This window comes from Temnothorax americanus, unplaced genomic scaffold (genome assembly GCF_048541705.1).
Source record: "Temnothorax americanus isolate GAGA-0224 unplaced genomic scaffold, ASM4854170v1 Scaffold4, whole genome shotgun sequence".
NCBI classification, from domain to species: domain Eukaryota; kingdom Metazoa; phylum Arthropoda; class Insecta; order Hymenoptera; family Formicidae; genus Temnothorax; species Temnothorax americanus.
Window position 1 is genome coordinate 2,902,344 of NW_027509547.1, and position 13,417 is coordinate 2,915,760.

Sequence of the window (13,417 nt, forward strand, 5' to 3'; positions counted from 1 at the left end):
AAACGGCGGAAATTTAGTTATACTCCTAATAGTAATTCTGCCTCGGCATAATTAAATTATTAATTATTAATTATGTATAAGATTATAACGAAATCTATATGATGGAATTCTGAGTAATGTTCTCGCGAACGATAATAAACAAAGTTTTTATGTGTATTGTGTATGTATGCGTAAGCACATGAACACGCAAATGCAATAAGTTAGATGATACATAATAATTTTCAAAACGTAAACTGCTCTTTCTCAGCGTGAAGATCAGCTAATAAATTGATCGATATCGGGATCTGACATGGGGGCGGAGCCTGTGTGTGTGTGTGTGTGTGTGTGTGTGTGTGTGTGTGTGTGTGTGTGTGTGTGTGTGTGTGTGTAATCAATATGGCGCCGAGAAGCCCATCTTTTATACAGAATTTATTAATATTAATGTGCAATTTTATTCGTAATGTTTATAACAATGGAGAGTATCTGTGATTACGCTAGTACAATCCTGTTCAGAGAAAATTCGTAGATATATTCGTGATATTCTGTAGGCTTCGAATGGTGTTACTTTTTACCACCAGACGGCGTACTTACGGATGTCAAACCCCATAAAAGGGCCTGTCTCGCATCAGGAACATCAGTCCATGAAATAAAGTGCAAGCAGGATTATTAACCATGTCTCGCGCTAGTTTCGTACTACTCATAATGATCGTAGTGCTTTGCAGTAAGTTTTTACGCCACGCAAGAATTTATTGCGTTTCCTTACTCTGCGACTAAATTCAAAATTTCATAAAAAATTATCGCATATCTTAGTTCCCATTTTTTATTGTAATTGGACTTGACCGTAACTTGTGTAACACATGTGTACACAGGCACAACTATCGCACAACTACCATATCGGAGCCAGTGTCCGGTAAATCAAGAGTGGAATGATTGTGGAACCCATTGTCCACCATCTTGCAACGAGCCTGTAGTGAAGACAGACTGCCTTGAGGTATTTGTTATTTGATTTTGCTAAATATCTGTCAAAAGTTATACTTCTTTTCAGGTAAAAACGTGTAATTAACATTGAAATATTTTTTTAAATTATATGCATATATTACAATAGATTATATCAAAATTTTATTATTCGTTTCTTGATACTATTCTAGTACTGTTCTTTTTCAGATATGCAAGGTAGGATGCCAATGCAAACAAGGATTTCTGCTAAATTCTTTTGGAAACTGTGTGCAACCTTTATACTGCTAGAAATGAACAAATAAGTACTTACTAAAGAGCTGAAAAATTTTGTTTATGCCAACGATATTTTTATTATACAAAAATTTTAACTAAAAATTATGGTTATTGGTATGCTAACATTAACATGTATTAGATGCAATTTAACACATTATTATATATTTACTGATTAATTAAAAACAAACGAAATTATTAATATATTCGCCTCTCTGTTAATAGTAGATATCTATATATATTCTTTATAAATTTAAAATAAAAAAAAATAAATATCGCAAAATTAAATCTGCTAAGCTTTTTCTGAGCTTAGCTTTTTCTAAGACTTTCTTAATAGAAACATTTTCGAATTTATATAATTCGTATTTTTATAAATTCGTAATTAATGAATATTATTATAAATTGGAAGAGTAAAATAGAAATAGAAACAAAAAAGTAAAAATTAAAAAATATATAAAAATAAAGGCAGTTATTTTTATATCTTTGTAAATTATAATGCGCACGATCGGGGAAAAGTATAATAGACATATTGTTTATTAAACAACGTGCAATTTCTTGTATTATTATAACTATACGCAAACTATCGTGGATCTCGAGAAATCAATGTGTAATACTGGACTGTGTTATAATCCATTGTTTTCTTGCGCTTCTATTCTTACGTGTGCGCGACACATGCAAGAGAAAAAACGGTAGGTATATGAGTCTTTATTAATTACGTTCACTGGAAAATTAAGTGTATGTCACATTTTAACGTTAACATATACATATACAATAATGTTTATATTAGTAGGTAAAATTTTGCAATAAAAGATATCTTATTTGCACTACATGTGTATTTGAAGCATTTATATATTAGATCCCCTGTATAATATTTTATGTATGTTAAATATATGAAAAAATGTTAAATGATAAAAAAGCAAGTTTTTATAAGACGAAGAAATAAAACATACTAATAAAATACAGTAAAAAAATCTGTAAACTAATATCTTGTGACTCACAGTATATTAATATTATTTTAACGCAGACGGCAATGAGATGCATCCTGTGTGAACACAGAATAAACTTATTGAATATATGTGGGATACATATTCCGTTTAAATAAAGTGAAATATATTTTTTACATCAAATGTTTTTAAAACAAGCTAAATAAACGCTTCAGTCATATCGATTTAAAACAATATTTTCTTAAAAAACATTTCTCAAACATCTCTCTCAAATCGAGCAATTTATTTTTATTTACTTATTTATTTCTTATAATCCTTGTCTTGTGTGTGTGTGTGTGTGTGTGTGTGTGCTTAGAATGGCTTTCAGTTTAGAGTTTATAAATACAATAAATTATTCTTATATTATATTTTTATATTGCATTAACTTTATTATATATTTTTAATAATATATAAATTTTAATATTGATTTTTCACACACATATGATCTTTTTAATTTAATACTTATTTAATAATTCTGCCTCAACATGATCAAATTATAAATTATAAGCTATATATTTTTATTCTATTCTATAGCATTTTACTTCATTCTATATCACATTCTATCAGTCTATCATTATTTCTAAATCTTTTTTCCCTCACCTATTCATCTATTTGCATGTCAATTCTAATCGCTTCATATTTTTTTAGCACATGTAACACATTCCTTATATTGCCCTTTTGCTCCAGTATATTGCATAATTGATTTGCCTTTATTCCATTTTCACATCTATATCTAGCTATCAAACTTCTATCTTTTCTTGTTTCTTTTTTTCATATACATATATAAGTATTCTTCCGTACTTATGTTTTTGTAAGTATTATTACTATCTGGATTCGTTTCAAAGCATGCCTAATAAAAAATATATATATATATAAATTACGGAGAAAATTGAATAAGAGTACTCCAGATACTCTGTGACTTGTGCATATGTCACTTGTCGAATTGCGGTCAGTAAAGTTACGCTTGGGTCAGTGGGACAGAGTCACGATAGTTACCGTCTATTTGCTGCTCGACACAAAGACTGAACGGTGAAAGCAGCGTATCAAGAACGAGATAGGACATAGGGTGAGAGAAAGTACGAATAAGGCTGACCGGAAAGCGAAGACAGGCGAACGAGCGAGAAATCTCGAGAATCCCCGATCGAGTTTTCCGCTGTCAGAAACGGGTGGTGGCGTCGTGAAATGCTGAATAGGACACCCAGGAGAATGAGGGAATGGTACGTGGGACAATTACACGCCGGGTTTTCCAAGTAATTAAGTCGTCGGCACGCCATTGTACGAAAGCAGTTTTCGTTCGTGCATTCATTTCGCGCGTTTTCGAATCCTTGCGATACGATTGTCGGTAATCGACTACAGTTTTCGCTTCTTAAGATATATAAAAAATAAGAGAAGAAAGTTTTCTCACAAGAATCATGCGCGTTTAATATGCGTTTAATAAAGAATTCGTTATTTACATCGCAAATAGCAATGTAAATAAGTAGACTTACACTGAGAAAAAAATTGTTAATCCCAAGAAATATTTAGTCCGATACGTTCAACTAAACATTTTAGTTAGTTAACTAAACATTAGTTGTTTCAACAATTTATTTAGTTTCTTTAATCAAGAATTAATTAATTTAACTAATGTTTATTTAATTAAATAAAATGTTTAGTTGAACGTATCGGACTAAAGATTTCTTGGGATTAACAAATTTTTTTTCTCAGTGTACTTTTTTAGACATTGCAGATGGGGTTTATGATTTTCTAGGCGAATGCGTAATCTTAAAGTTATTCTAGTTGCTCTAATTCATGGAGAAAAAATATTTCAACCGAAAAAAAGTTGTACATATATACGCACAGACAATAAATCAATTCCCCATTCTAATAAATTCGATTCGAATCGCCGGATACTCGATTCTCAGCGCTCTTTACGTAGAATAAAAAAAAGTATGTGCCAGGAGAGCAGAAGGGTCAGACTGATTCACTTGGGCCATCTCGCCGATGGCGAAATAGCATTTAGGGTAAAAGCATGTTCGGAAAGCGGCCGGATTGAGAGACTGTCGAGCTTACGCCGACAAAGTGGACACAACGTTTTGCAAGCACGAAATTTCCTGATTGATCGAACGAGAGTTGCATTCTGCCTGCGTCGTCCCGACTCTAATTACTTATTAGTGCAATGCGCGCATATCTTCAAGGCGCTCGTGCGCTGAGCGGAAGTTAGGTGACGTTACTTTTGGCACGTTTCCTTTTTCTTATTAGTTAGTCGAATTAGACGCCATTGAGATAGAGAGCCGTTGCAAGTGGGCAGCAGTAGCGTGTGATAATGCTTTGTGCCTTACGTCAAAGTGTATCATTCTAATTAATATAGTCATTCAAGTTTAAAGAACCATTATATACAGTCCACGTTATTTCACACGAACCCATTAACATTACTAAACATCAGCATTTTAAAATAATTCACTATTTTAAAAATAATATAACGTATCTATTATATAAATATTAAAATTAGCCCTATTTCATCCAACCAGCCCTTTCGTGTCCCAACGGGTTTCTAATCCTCGCATCATAGCAAATTTGCGCTTTGGAACATTAAATTTCGTCAATTCGTTCGTGAGTTATGATGCGAGGATTAAAAAGGGCGGAAAACACGTTGGATGAAATAGGGTTAGTTTTGAGTGACCGGAAAAGTACTTAAGTAATTAGAGAATCCGACGCGTCCGCTCAATCTGGAGGCGAATCTTTTGATGTGTGGTCCAGCAGATAAGCGTGAAAGTCAACATCCGGATTAGCTAATGATGTCTGGATGGGATCGCAAGTTTGTGACTCCACAGTGTGCAGATCTCCCAGTAAGATATATACCATGAGTTCGGAGAATGACAGCCTGATCATCATCATCGTCATCGAGGAATGATATGATAAGCAAAGTCGCACATTGTTCTGAAGCTCCGCCTATCAAAACCTCGCATCATGATAGCAGACAGTTCCAGCAGATTGCAACGCGGTAGCACGGGCAATAGCCTGGCGACCGTCTTGAGGGATCGTGGTCCTTGCGTGATCCCTGTGCAGCCTAATCGCTCCCTATAAATGACGACGTGTGCTACTATTTCTGGTCGACCAATCTTTAATCGTCGGCAGATAATGAATAAAGCCTAACACAATTGCGCAATAGTGATATATATGGACGGGGAATACCATCTGAGAAATAAAGAATAACAAATAAGGTATCTATATAACATTCTAACTGATCTAACGAGTCGCTGTGGATAACACATGTTAATATTAAAGCACACAAAGATTTCTTTTCATATACTTTTTTTCTAATAATTATTTCAGAAATTCCTGTGCAGTAACGAATCTTAGATCACTTTCGGATGCACTTAGAAAATACATAAAAACATATAGGCTAAAAATAGTAACATAGCGCATAAAAATAAACGCAATAACGTAATTGTACGTTGTTAAAATTCCACTAACAATATTTTCTCAGGATTATAACGACATCTATATGTTAGAATTCTCTGAGTAACGTTGTCGCTCAAGATAATAAACACACAGTTTTTATATGCGTATGTATGCGTCAGCGGATGAAGACGCTGACGCAATAAGTTAGAAAAATAGATAATAATTTTCAAAACGTGACTTTAAACTGTGTTCTCAGCGTGAAGGTCAGCTAACTGGTCGGTATATAAAAGCGCATAGCTCGCATCAGAAGTATCAGTCCACGAGATAAAGTGCAAGGATATTAACCATGTTTCGCGCTAGTTTCGTATTATTCCTAATGATCGGAGTGCTTTTCAGTAAGTTGTCGCGCTACGCAAGAATTTATTGCGTTTCCTCACTCTGCGACTAAATTCGAAACTTCATAAACAATAATCGTATATCTTAGTTCCCATTTTCAATTTAATATTGTAATTGGACTTGATTATAACTTGTGTAACATTGCACTCTTGTGTACAGGCACGACCATCGCACAGACAGAGACACAGTGTCCGGTAAATCAAGAGTATAAGGAGTGTGGATCGGCATGTCCACCATCTTGCAACGAGCCTAAACCAGAAATGTGTACTATGGTATTTATTTGATTTTGCTGAATACGCGAATTCCGTCGAAAGTTATATTTCTTTTGAAGTAAACATACTATGCGATTAACTGTGAAATATTTTTTGAATTATGTATACTACAATAGATTATATCAATATTTTGCTATTCTTTTACTGATACTATTTGTAATATTATTCTTTTTTCAGCAATGCGTGCAAGGATGCCAATGCAAAGATGGGTTGCTGTTAAAATCTTCAGGAGAATGTGTGCCCTCTACACAATGCTAGAAATTAACAAACATGTACTTACTAAAAAGCTAAAAAATATTGTTTAACGCCAATGATATTTTTACAAAAAATTCAATTAAAAATCGGCCAGTTTCAACATGTATTAAATGCAATTTGACATCATATTATTGTTTGTTTATATATTTACTGATTAATTAAAAACAAACGAGAATATATTCGCCTCTCCATTATACTTATAGATATTATACTAAATATCTATATATTCTTTACAAATTAAAAATAAAAAACGCAAAATTAAATCTGCTAACCTTTTTCTACGGGTTTCTTAACATACTCGAGCTTATATAATTCATATTTTTACGTAATTAATGAATATTATTATGAGTTGGAAATAAAATAGAGAAAGAAAAAGAAAATAAAAGTATATAAGAATAAATGCAATTATCTTTATTTCCGTCTTCGTATTATGTGAATTACTATCATTAAACATTTTTCAATGTTTATTTTATCGAATTATTAATCTGCAACTTATTAAATATTTAATAAATATGGTATTATAATTTTAAACGTTTTATTATTTTTTATATAATTAATGATAATGTATCTATCTTACTAAATATTTTTCCAATTCAATGCTTTCCAAATATTTCAGTATCTCGAGTTTACAAGTTAGGAGAACTTTCTGTCTTTTTATTTAACAATTAATAAATAGATTTATTAAGATTTTAGATTTTATACTGACTTATTAATAAAGTATGAAGTTTATTCAGTTTATCGATTTTATGACTCAACTGTTTGAATTGATGGCAACAATCCTTCTGAATATAAATAGGATATAATTAAGTTGTCTGCGTACACATGTACTATAAATTATCTTTATGGTAAAAAATTACTACCGCGGTAAATTACCTGTTTTATTTACGGATTACTATAAAATATGTAAACCTGTCTTGAATAAAGATATTTTTATACGTCTAGTATAAAAACCACGCAATAAAACTATTTGCGAGAATTAAACTAAATCCTTAATTTTGTATTCGTCTAAAATTGCGATAATCTTTTGCACTAGTGAGTTTAGAAATATTAAGAATAAATTATATATAAGCATTTTTAGGACAACGGATAAATATAGTGAAATACGCTAATACAATCAAAGTACATTTTTAAATATACCTATATTAATTTGATAATGACATATCTGTTCTTAATTTTTACTCCTTCCTTTGTTTTTTTAAACATGCACTTCGAGATAAATGCACAAACAGACGATAGTGGAATCTTTTTAAGAGGTCTGAATTTTATGATTCATACTGAAATATGACAGTTGTGCGAACGATGTTACGATAAACGATACAACATATACAACAGATTAATAAAACATCGATTTTTCTCTTTATATTATATATCAAACATAATTATATATATATATATATTTAATATAATATATTTGTTAAAAAATAATTTACTATGTGAGATGTATTTAATATTTCTAAAAATATATTCCTCTATAATCTTTATATCTTCTGAAACTATCAAGAGAATAGCCTATGGAATAAAAACTACATTTTGTTAAATCCTTATACAACGCATCGTTTTAAAATTAATTATAACATAATTTTTTCCTGGAAAAATATTACAAATAAAATCCTATTTCGGCATTGTATCAGAAGTAATAACATGTTTTCATCAAGATTTTAACATGCCAGAGTAGGTATGCGTGTATCAATCTTTCCAAGCACACTTTGCAAGAATAAAAAAAAAGATAATGCTTGATCCCATAATTGTGCATTGATTGCATAACTTCCACTAATTTTTCCGTGCGCATAAAGACACAAGACATATTTTTCGATATTAATTATTTTACGACAATTTTCCACTATAATACGCGAATGGCTAAGTATCGAAATAACCAAAAAAAAAACGGATCTATACTAACAATAAGTATCGCGTGTAACAAGTATAAAAAATGTGACAGTTGGGAAAAAATATATTGTAACGGAAACTTTTTTAGATCTTTTTCTCGTGTCGTATAAAACGTACGTTTATCTTAACGACTGAGTTCTTTTTCGCGGAATATAAATGATAATAGAAATGACTGTTTTTTTTACACTTAAATATTTCAGTGTATAAAATAAAAGAATAATAAACGCCTATAAAAAAAAATATTAAAGTATTTAAAAATTAAAAACGTATCGATTGATATGTAAATTCCCATTGCACAATCACCGAGACCATCACATAGCATCGAAATTACATCGACATGCCTCGCAGTTTTCTTCCTTATCATAGAATATACAATAGATTGCATTATCTTCTTGTGTATACAAAGTTTAAAAAAATATGTTAACAACACTTATATATATGGAACTTTTTTAGAGAAACAGAACTGATAACACAAGATATCATAGAGTATAACAAATGTATTTTGTCTTCAAAAATTCTCTCTCTCTCTTTCACACATGTACACACACGTGGAAAACAGTATTCATTTTTTCATTTTTTATCGTATTTCCGAGAATGAACAAAGATTCGTACGTCAATGGTGTTTAAATAACAAGATTTCACTGAATGAATAAGATATTAGCTAATATTGAAAGTATACGTTAAGACAGACGTCACATATGGATACTGCAATAGTATAGCATTAAGAGTTACCTACATATTTAGCATAAAATATATTATTCTTTAGAATAATTTTCTCTCTACTAAAGCGCGAGGGCCGATTATATTGCAAACACATAAAATTAAGAAAAAGGCATAATTTTGATATTATCCCTTATGCAATTAAACTTTACTTATAACGAAAAAGAAACGTATATACGAATGGAAAATATGTTATTCGCATATGCATATGTATAGAAAAAATTATAATTATTTAACTCGTGAGAAAAAAATCAACAGTAGATATTTTAAAATCAATATTACGAGAAGAAATAATTGTTACACGGTCAGATGTGAAAATGACATTTACCTTTCATCTTCAATGACTCAATGAGTGCATATATACACACATTATGTATTTTTTATTCAATATTCGAATTATAATGGTCAAAAAAACATGAGAGTTCTGTTATTGTAATTTTATTGTATGTTGTAAAATGTGAAATAAAAAAAGCAACCGAATCATGTCTTATAAAGTTATTATTTTATCTATTATTATAGAAATATGTAACTTATATTAAATTGTAAAAAAATACATTAAAAATCTTTTAGCACAGAAATGCGAGTACGTCCTTATTCTTAGATCGCGGGCATTATTGTTTATAAAAATCAATTATTGACTTATTTACTTGTAATACAAGTAAAGCTGCAATATTGATGCAATATATGTTGTTAATGTATTTCAATTAAATTACATTGGATAATCAGTTATTGATTGGAACTAGCTTATGAAAGCGGTGAGTAATATTTGTTAATCAATCATCATTTTTCTATGCGTTATCAAATTTAGATAATATATTTAAAGTAAATATTAAAAAATAAAAGTTAATATATTAAAAATAAATATTAATTTATTGAAATTAAAATAAATATTTGCGAGCTGTTGAAATTAAAAAATATATATATTGAACGCATTGTTACGTGATTTAGAAACTTTTCGGTACGTTTCATTTGTTTTTATCATATAATATACTAAATATAATATGCCACTTATATCTAAAATTTAACAGTCAATGTGAAGAGATATGTAAATCTATGTAAATATCATTATGTATTTCTTGGAAACGAGAGAGATATATAATGAGAGCAAATGTCAATATCAAGTAGTAGAGGTCACTTCGAGAGATAGTCCCGTTAGCAAGAATGCATCTTCGAGTCTTACCGAAATTTTTTTTCAAAAGCAAGATGAGTGACTGAATTGTTTTACATACATTATATCATTTTCGGTTAAAATAATACTGGTATTAAATTTTATTATGTTTAAACGTGTAATTCCTTCGAACCTTCTAATCATACATAGAAATTGTAATCGACAATTATTAATAAATAATAAAAGTCAATTATAAATAATAATTGACTTAATGATAGACGTTTGTAAGCTTGATAAAATATTATTTTGGAGATAAAAATAAGACTTCTATCCTCTTGTCATGTTTGTTATTGTCACGTAAAAAAGCTATCAAACCTAGAGATTCAGCATTGATATTACTTTAGATAATTAAACATTTAATTCCATAAAAATACAAAACATCTGCTTCTAAATTGGGATTAGATTACAAGCCTATAGATAGATAATCATGTTTAAAATTCACATCGCACGTTTCGATAACGGTCCAAGCCTCCGAGCCAATAGTCACGTACAGAACTATGAGATGAGTCGAGAGAAAGAAGGAAGTATGCCGAAAAAATATATCTCGAGAAACAACTTGTCGCGGTCGAAGGCCATCCACCATGGCTATATAAACTCAATGAAATGGACAGCTATCATCAGTCTATCTCGAGTTGTTCGAGTGCAAGCAACGCGAATTCGAAGACACAAGCATGGCTCGCATCGTAGCTTTCCTCTTCCTCATCGTGGCAGTCGCTACAATCAGTAAGTTCAACACAATAATAAACAAAATTGTTAAATATTGAAATTTTATCTCTAAATAATGGAGTTTCACTTTGACGTTACGTAAGAGTGTGCAAGTGTTATTATAGATTAAAACGCAAGTGTTAGATTAAAACGCAAGATCGTGTAATAATAATCGTATTTGTTAAATAAAATTACGGGCGAAGTTATAATAGAGTCAAAATAAAATTATAGCCATTGTTATATAGCTTCGCTACATTCCTTTTTTTTTTTAAAGAAATCTTTTAATCTCTCTTTCAGTAAATTTCGTATTTGCAATTCCAGAAATAAGTTTATTTATAATACAGAATTTAATAGAAAAAGAATACGTTTTTCATATCCAATAATAGAGAATTGCGTACGTTATATAAATGTAGAATAATAAGTTTTCTGCTTAACAGCGAGAATGTAACTTGCTGACAGCCGTTTTATAGAACTCGCTCCAGACAATATCTTTATGAAGTAATGAGTATAATAGGAAAAGCGAAACTAAAGAATATTTTATATAATAACAATATTTTTCTAAAAACTTTACTATGTAAATAATTAATTTTTTATTACATTTGTGTAGGTGCTGCGCCTAATTGCGGTGAGAACGAAGTATATAATAGCTGTGGTACATCGTGCCCAAGCACCTGTCAAAATCCAACGCCTAGTATCTGTACACTGGTCAGTATTGCATCCTCTAACGAAAGAGATATATTAACAAATGTTGTAAACAAGCTAATTAAATATTTTAATAAAATTTTTTCTTTATTTACGTCAAAAAGAAATACACCTGGTATCGACTAGGTTTTTAAAATAATTAATTTAGTTGGAAATTATGTTCATATTTCTTAGCAAATAGAATCTAAAAATATACTTGAAACTAATTTTGATTAAATCAAACTTTTGTATCTTTAATTCTTAATTGCTTTATTTTGTTTTATAGGCATGTATACCTGGATGCGACTGCGCGGAAGGATATGTAAGAGATGGGCAAAACAGATGTATACTTCTACAATATTGTTAATCATTCAGAAAGCATGAATTTCAAACGAGAACATTTCGTATTATCTAAAATGATATACGTAAATCCAATCAGCATTAAAAGTCTTTTTGTAGATTAGTAAGGTTGCAGACTTGTAGTTGTACTACACTAATCTAAACAATTGTATTATGTAGTTACATTTATTTGAATTGTTTAATTTTGTAAAACCAACATTGCGTTTCATATTTTTAATAAAATATATTCAAGAACATTTAGAAAACTTTGTCAAAGATTTCTAGAATCCTATGACCCGTATCCATGGCTTTTTACGAACCTTGTTAATATCATATTTACCAAATTATTACTTGTTTTAAATTAAGAAACGTAAAATAATATGCATGTAATGTTAAAGACAAATATATAGAAAACTAAATATTATAGATAAACTGACAATTTCTTTTTTAACTCTGCAACAAATTAGCAGTAAATAGTATTCTCTTGCAACAAATACGAATATATAATATAATAATTTTAGTATGTATAGTCATTCGATAACATTTCATGTAATATTAATATTTTTCAGCAGAAAATATACTCAAACAAGATATACATCTACATTTTCAAATACATCTTTTAAAGAAAGAATTGACTTTATATTCGATAAAAAATCTTAAGAAAAAACTTAGGTAGCATCTTAGAATAATGACTACACGTATATAAATTATACTTCTTATGGCTATAAATATCTAATCCGGTTGGCCATTAATATTAATTTCCAGTTATCGCTATTATACACGCTATTTACACATTTAATGTTTTATTAAATTATCAATAGCCAAGAAAACAATGAACAAAAATCGGATTATAAGACAAGTGCAAGATGTTTTACTACTTCTAACCGGATTATTAGATTATATTTAATTGATAATTTCAATATCTAATTTTGTTTATGATAAATAGACATATAGAAATGTCGTAATATATAATATATTTATTGTATTTCTACTGTATCCTACATAAAATAAAGATAACAGTGCAACTTATGAAATAAGTGTAGATAATTGAAACTCTATAATCTCGGTTAACGGATTTTTACATCGCATTAAGATAAATTCCGAGAGAAAATATGTTGCGAATGACACATACTGGTCTTGGAAACGATATGTTTCCACAAAAGAGAGCGATACAAATATTACAATATGATAAAACTCGTTATATAGATACAGTATATATTTGGAGAGTGGTCAAATATTTCAAATTAATTAATGCATTTGTACCGAAAAAACTTCTGATATCATTTAAATATTATATTATACTACACAGGCTTTATTTCCTATGATTACGTTGCTGATAAAACTGTTAATATGTTTTTCTCATTATATCTGGAACAATAATCGCAGATTAATCGTGTGCTAATTTACATAAGTACTCGTGAGTA

The 13,417-nt window shown here is 29.8% G+C and overlaps 3 protein-coding genes and 1 long non-coding RNA gene across 5 annotated transcripts in view; 3 read left to right on the forward strand and 1 right to left on the reverse strand.

Moving 5' to 3' along the window:
- The window catches only part of LOC143902601 (uncharacterized), a 113,995-nt gene that overhangs the window by 52,759 nt on the left and 47,819 nt on the right, over nt 1–13,417 (reverse strand). The gene's annotated exons all lie outside the window — the stretch shown is intronic.
- On the forward strand, nt 186–1,392 carry LOC143902492 (chymotrypsin inhibitor-like). The gene is made up of 3 exons (XM_077415447.1): nt 186–700; nt 849–970; nt 1,144–1,392. Exons 1-3 carry the CDS (start codon nt 652–654, stop codon nt 1,222–1,224), a joined length of 252 nt encoding a protein of 83 aa, XP_077271573.1. The 5' UTR covers nt 186–651; the 3' UTR covers nt 1,225–1,392.
- LOC143902448 (chymotrypsin inhibitor-like) lies at nt 5,827–6,670 on the forward strand. The gene is made up of 3 exons (XM_077415359.1): nt 5,827–5,965; nt 6,126–6,238; nt 6,416–6,670. Exons 1-3 carry the CDS (start codon nt 5,917–5,919, stop codon nt 6,494–6,496), a joined length of 243 nt encoding a protein of 80 aa, XP_077271485.1. The 5' UTR covers nt 5,827–5,916; the 3' UTR covers nt 6,497–6,670.
- Nucleotides 10,834–12,250, forward strand: LOC143902474 (chymotrypsin inhibitor-like). The gene is made up of 3 exons (XM_077415410.1): nt 10,834–10,991; nt 11,581–11,678; nt 11,941–12,250. The coding sequence occupies exons 1-3, from the start codon at nt 10,940–10,942 to the stop codon at nt 12,019–12,021; spliced, it is 231 nt and encodes a 76-aa protein (XP_077271536.1). The 5' UTR covers nt 10,834–10,939; the 3' UTR covers nt 12,022–12,250.

Coding starts and splice junctions, on each gene's coding strand:
- LOC143902448 (XM_077415359.1), top strand. CDS start 5,917: ATGTTTCGCGCTAGTTTCGTATTATTCCTAATGATCGGAGTGCTTTTC. Junction 5,966..6,125: donor AATGATCGGAGTGCTTTTCA/GTAAGTTGTCGC, acceptor TCTTGTGTACAG/GCACGACCATCGCACAGACA. Junction 6,239..6,415: donor AACCAGAAATGTGTACTATG/GTATTTATTTGA, acceptor TTCTTTTTTCAG/CAATGCGTGCAAGGATGCCA.
- LOC143902474 (XM_077415410.1), top strand. CDS start 10,940: ATGGCTCGCATCGTAGCTTTCCTCTTCCTCATCGTGGCAGTCGCTACA. Junction 10,992..11,580: donor CGTGGCAGTCGCTACAATCA/GTAAGTTCAACA, acceptor ACATTTGTGTAG/GTGCTGCGCCTAATTGCGGT. Junction 11,679..11,940: donor CGCCTAGTATCTGTACACTG/GTCAGTATTGCA, acceptor TTTGTTTTATAG/GCATGTATACCTGGATGCGA.
- LOC143902492 (XM_077415447.1), top strand. CDS start 652: ATGTCTCGCGCTAGTTTCGTACTACTCATAATGATCGTAGTGCTTTGC. Junction 701..848: donor AATGATCGTAGTGCTTTGCA/GTAAGTTTTTAC, acceptor ATGTGTACACAG/GCACAACTATCGCACAACTA. Junction 971..1,143: donor TGAAGACAGACTGCCTTGAG/GTATTTGTTATT, acceptor GTTCTTTTTCAG/ATATGCAAGGTAGGATGCCA.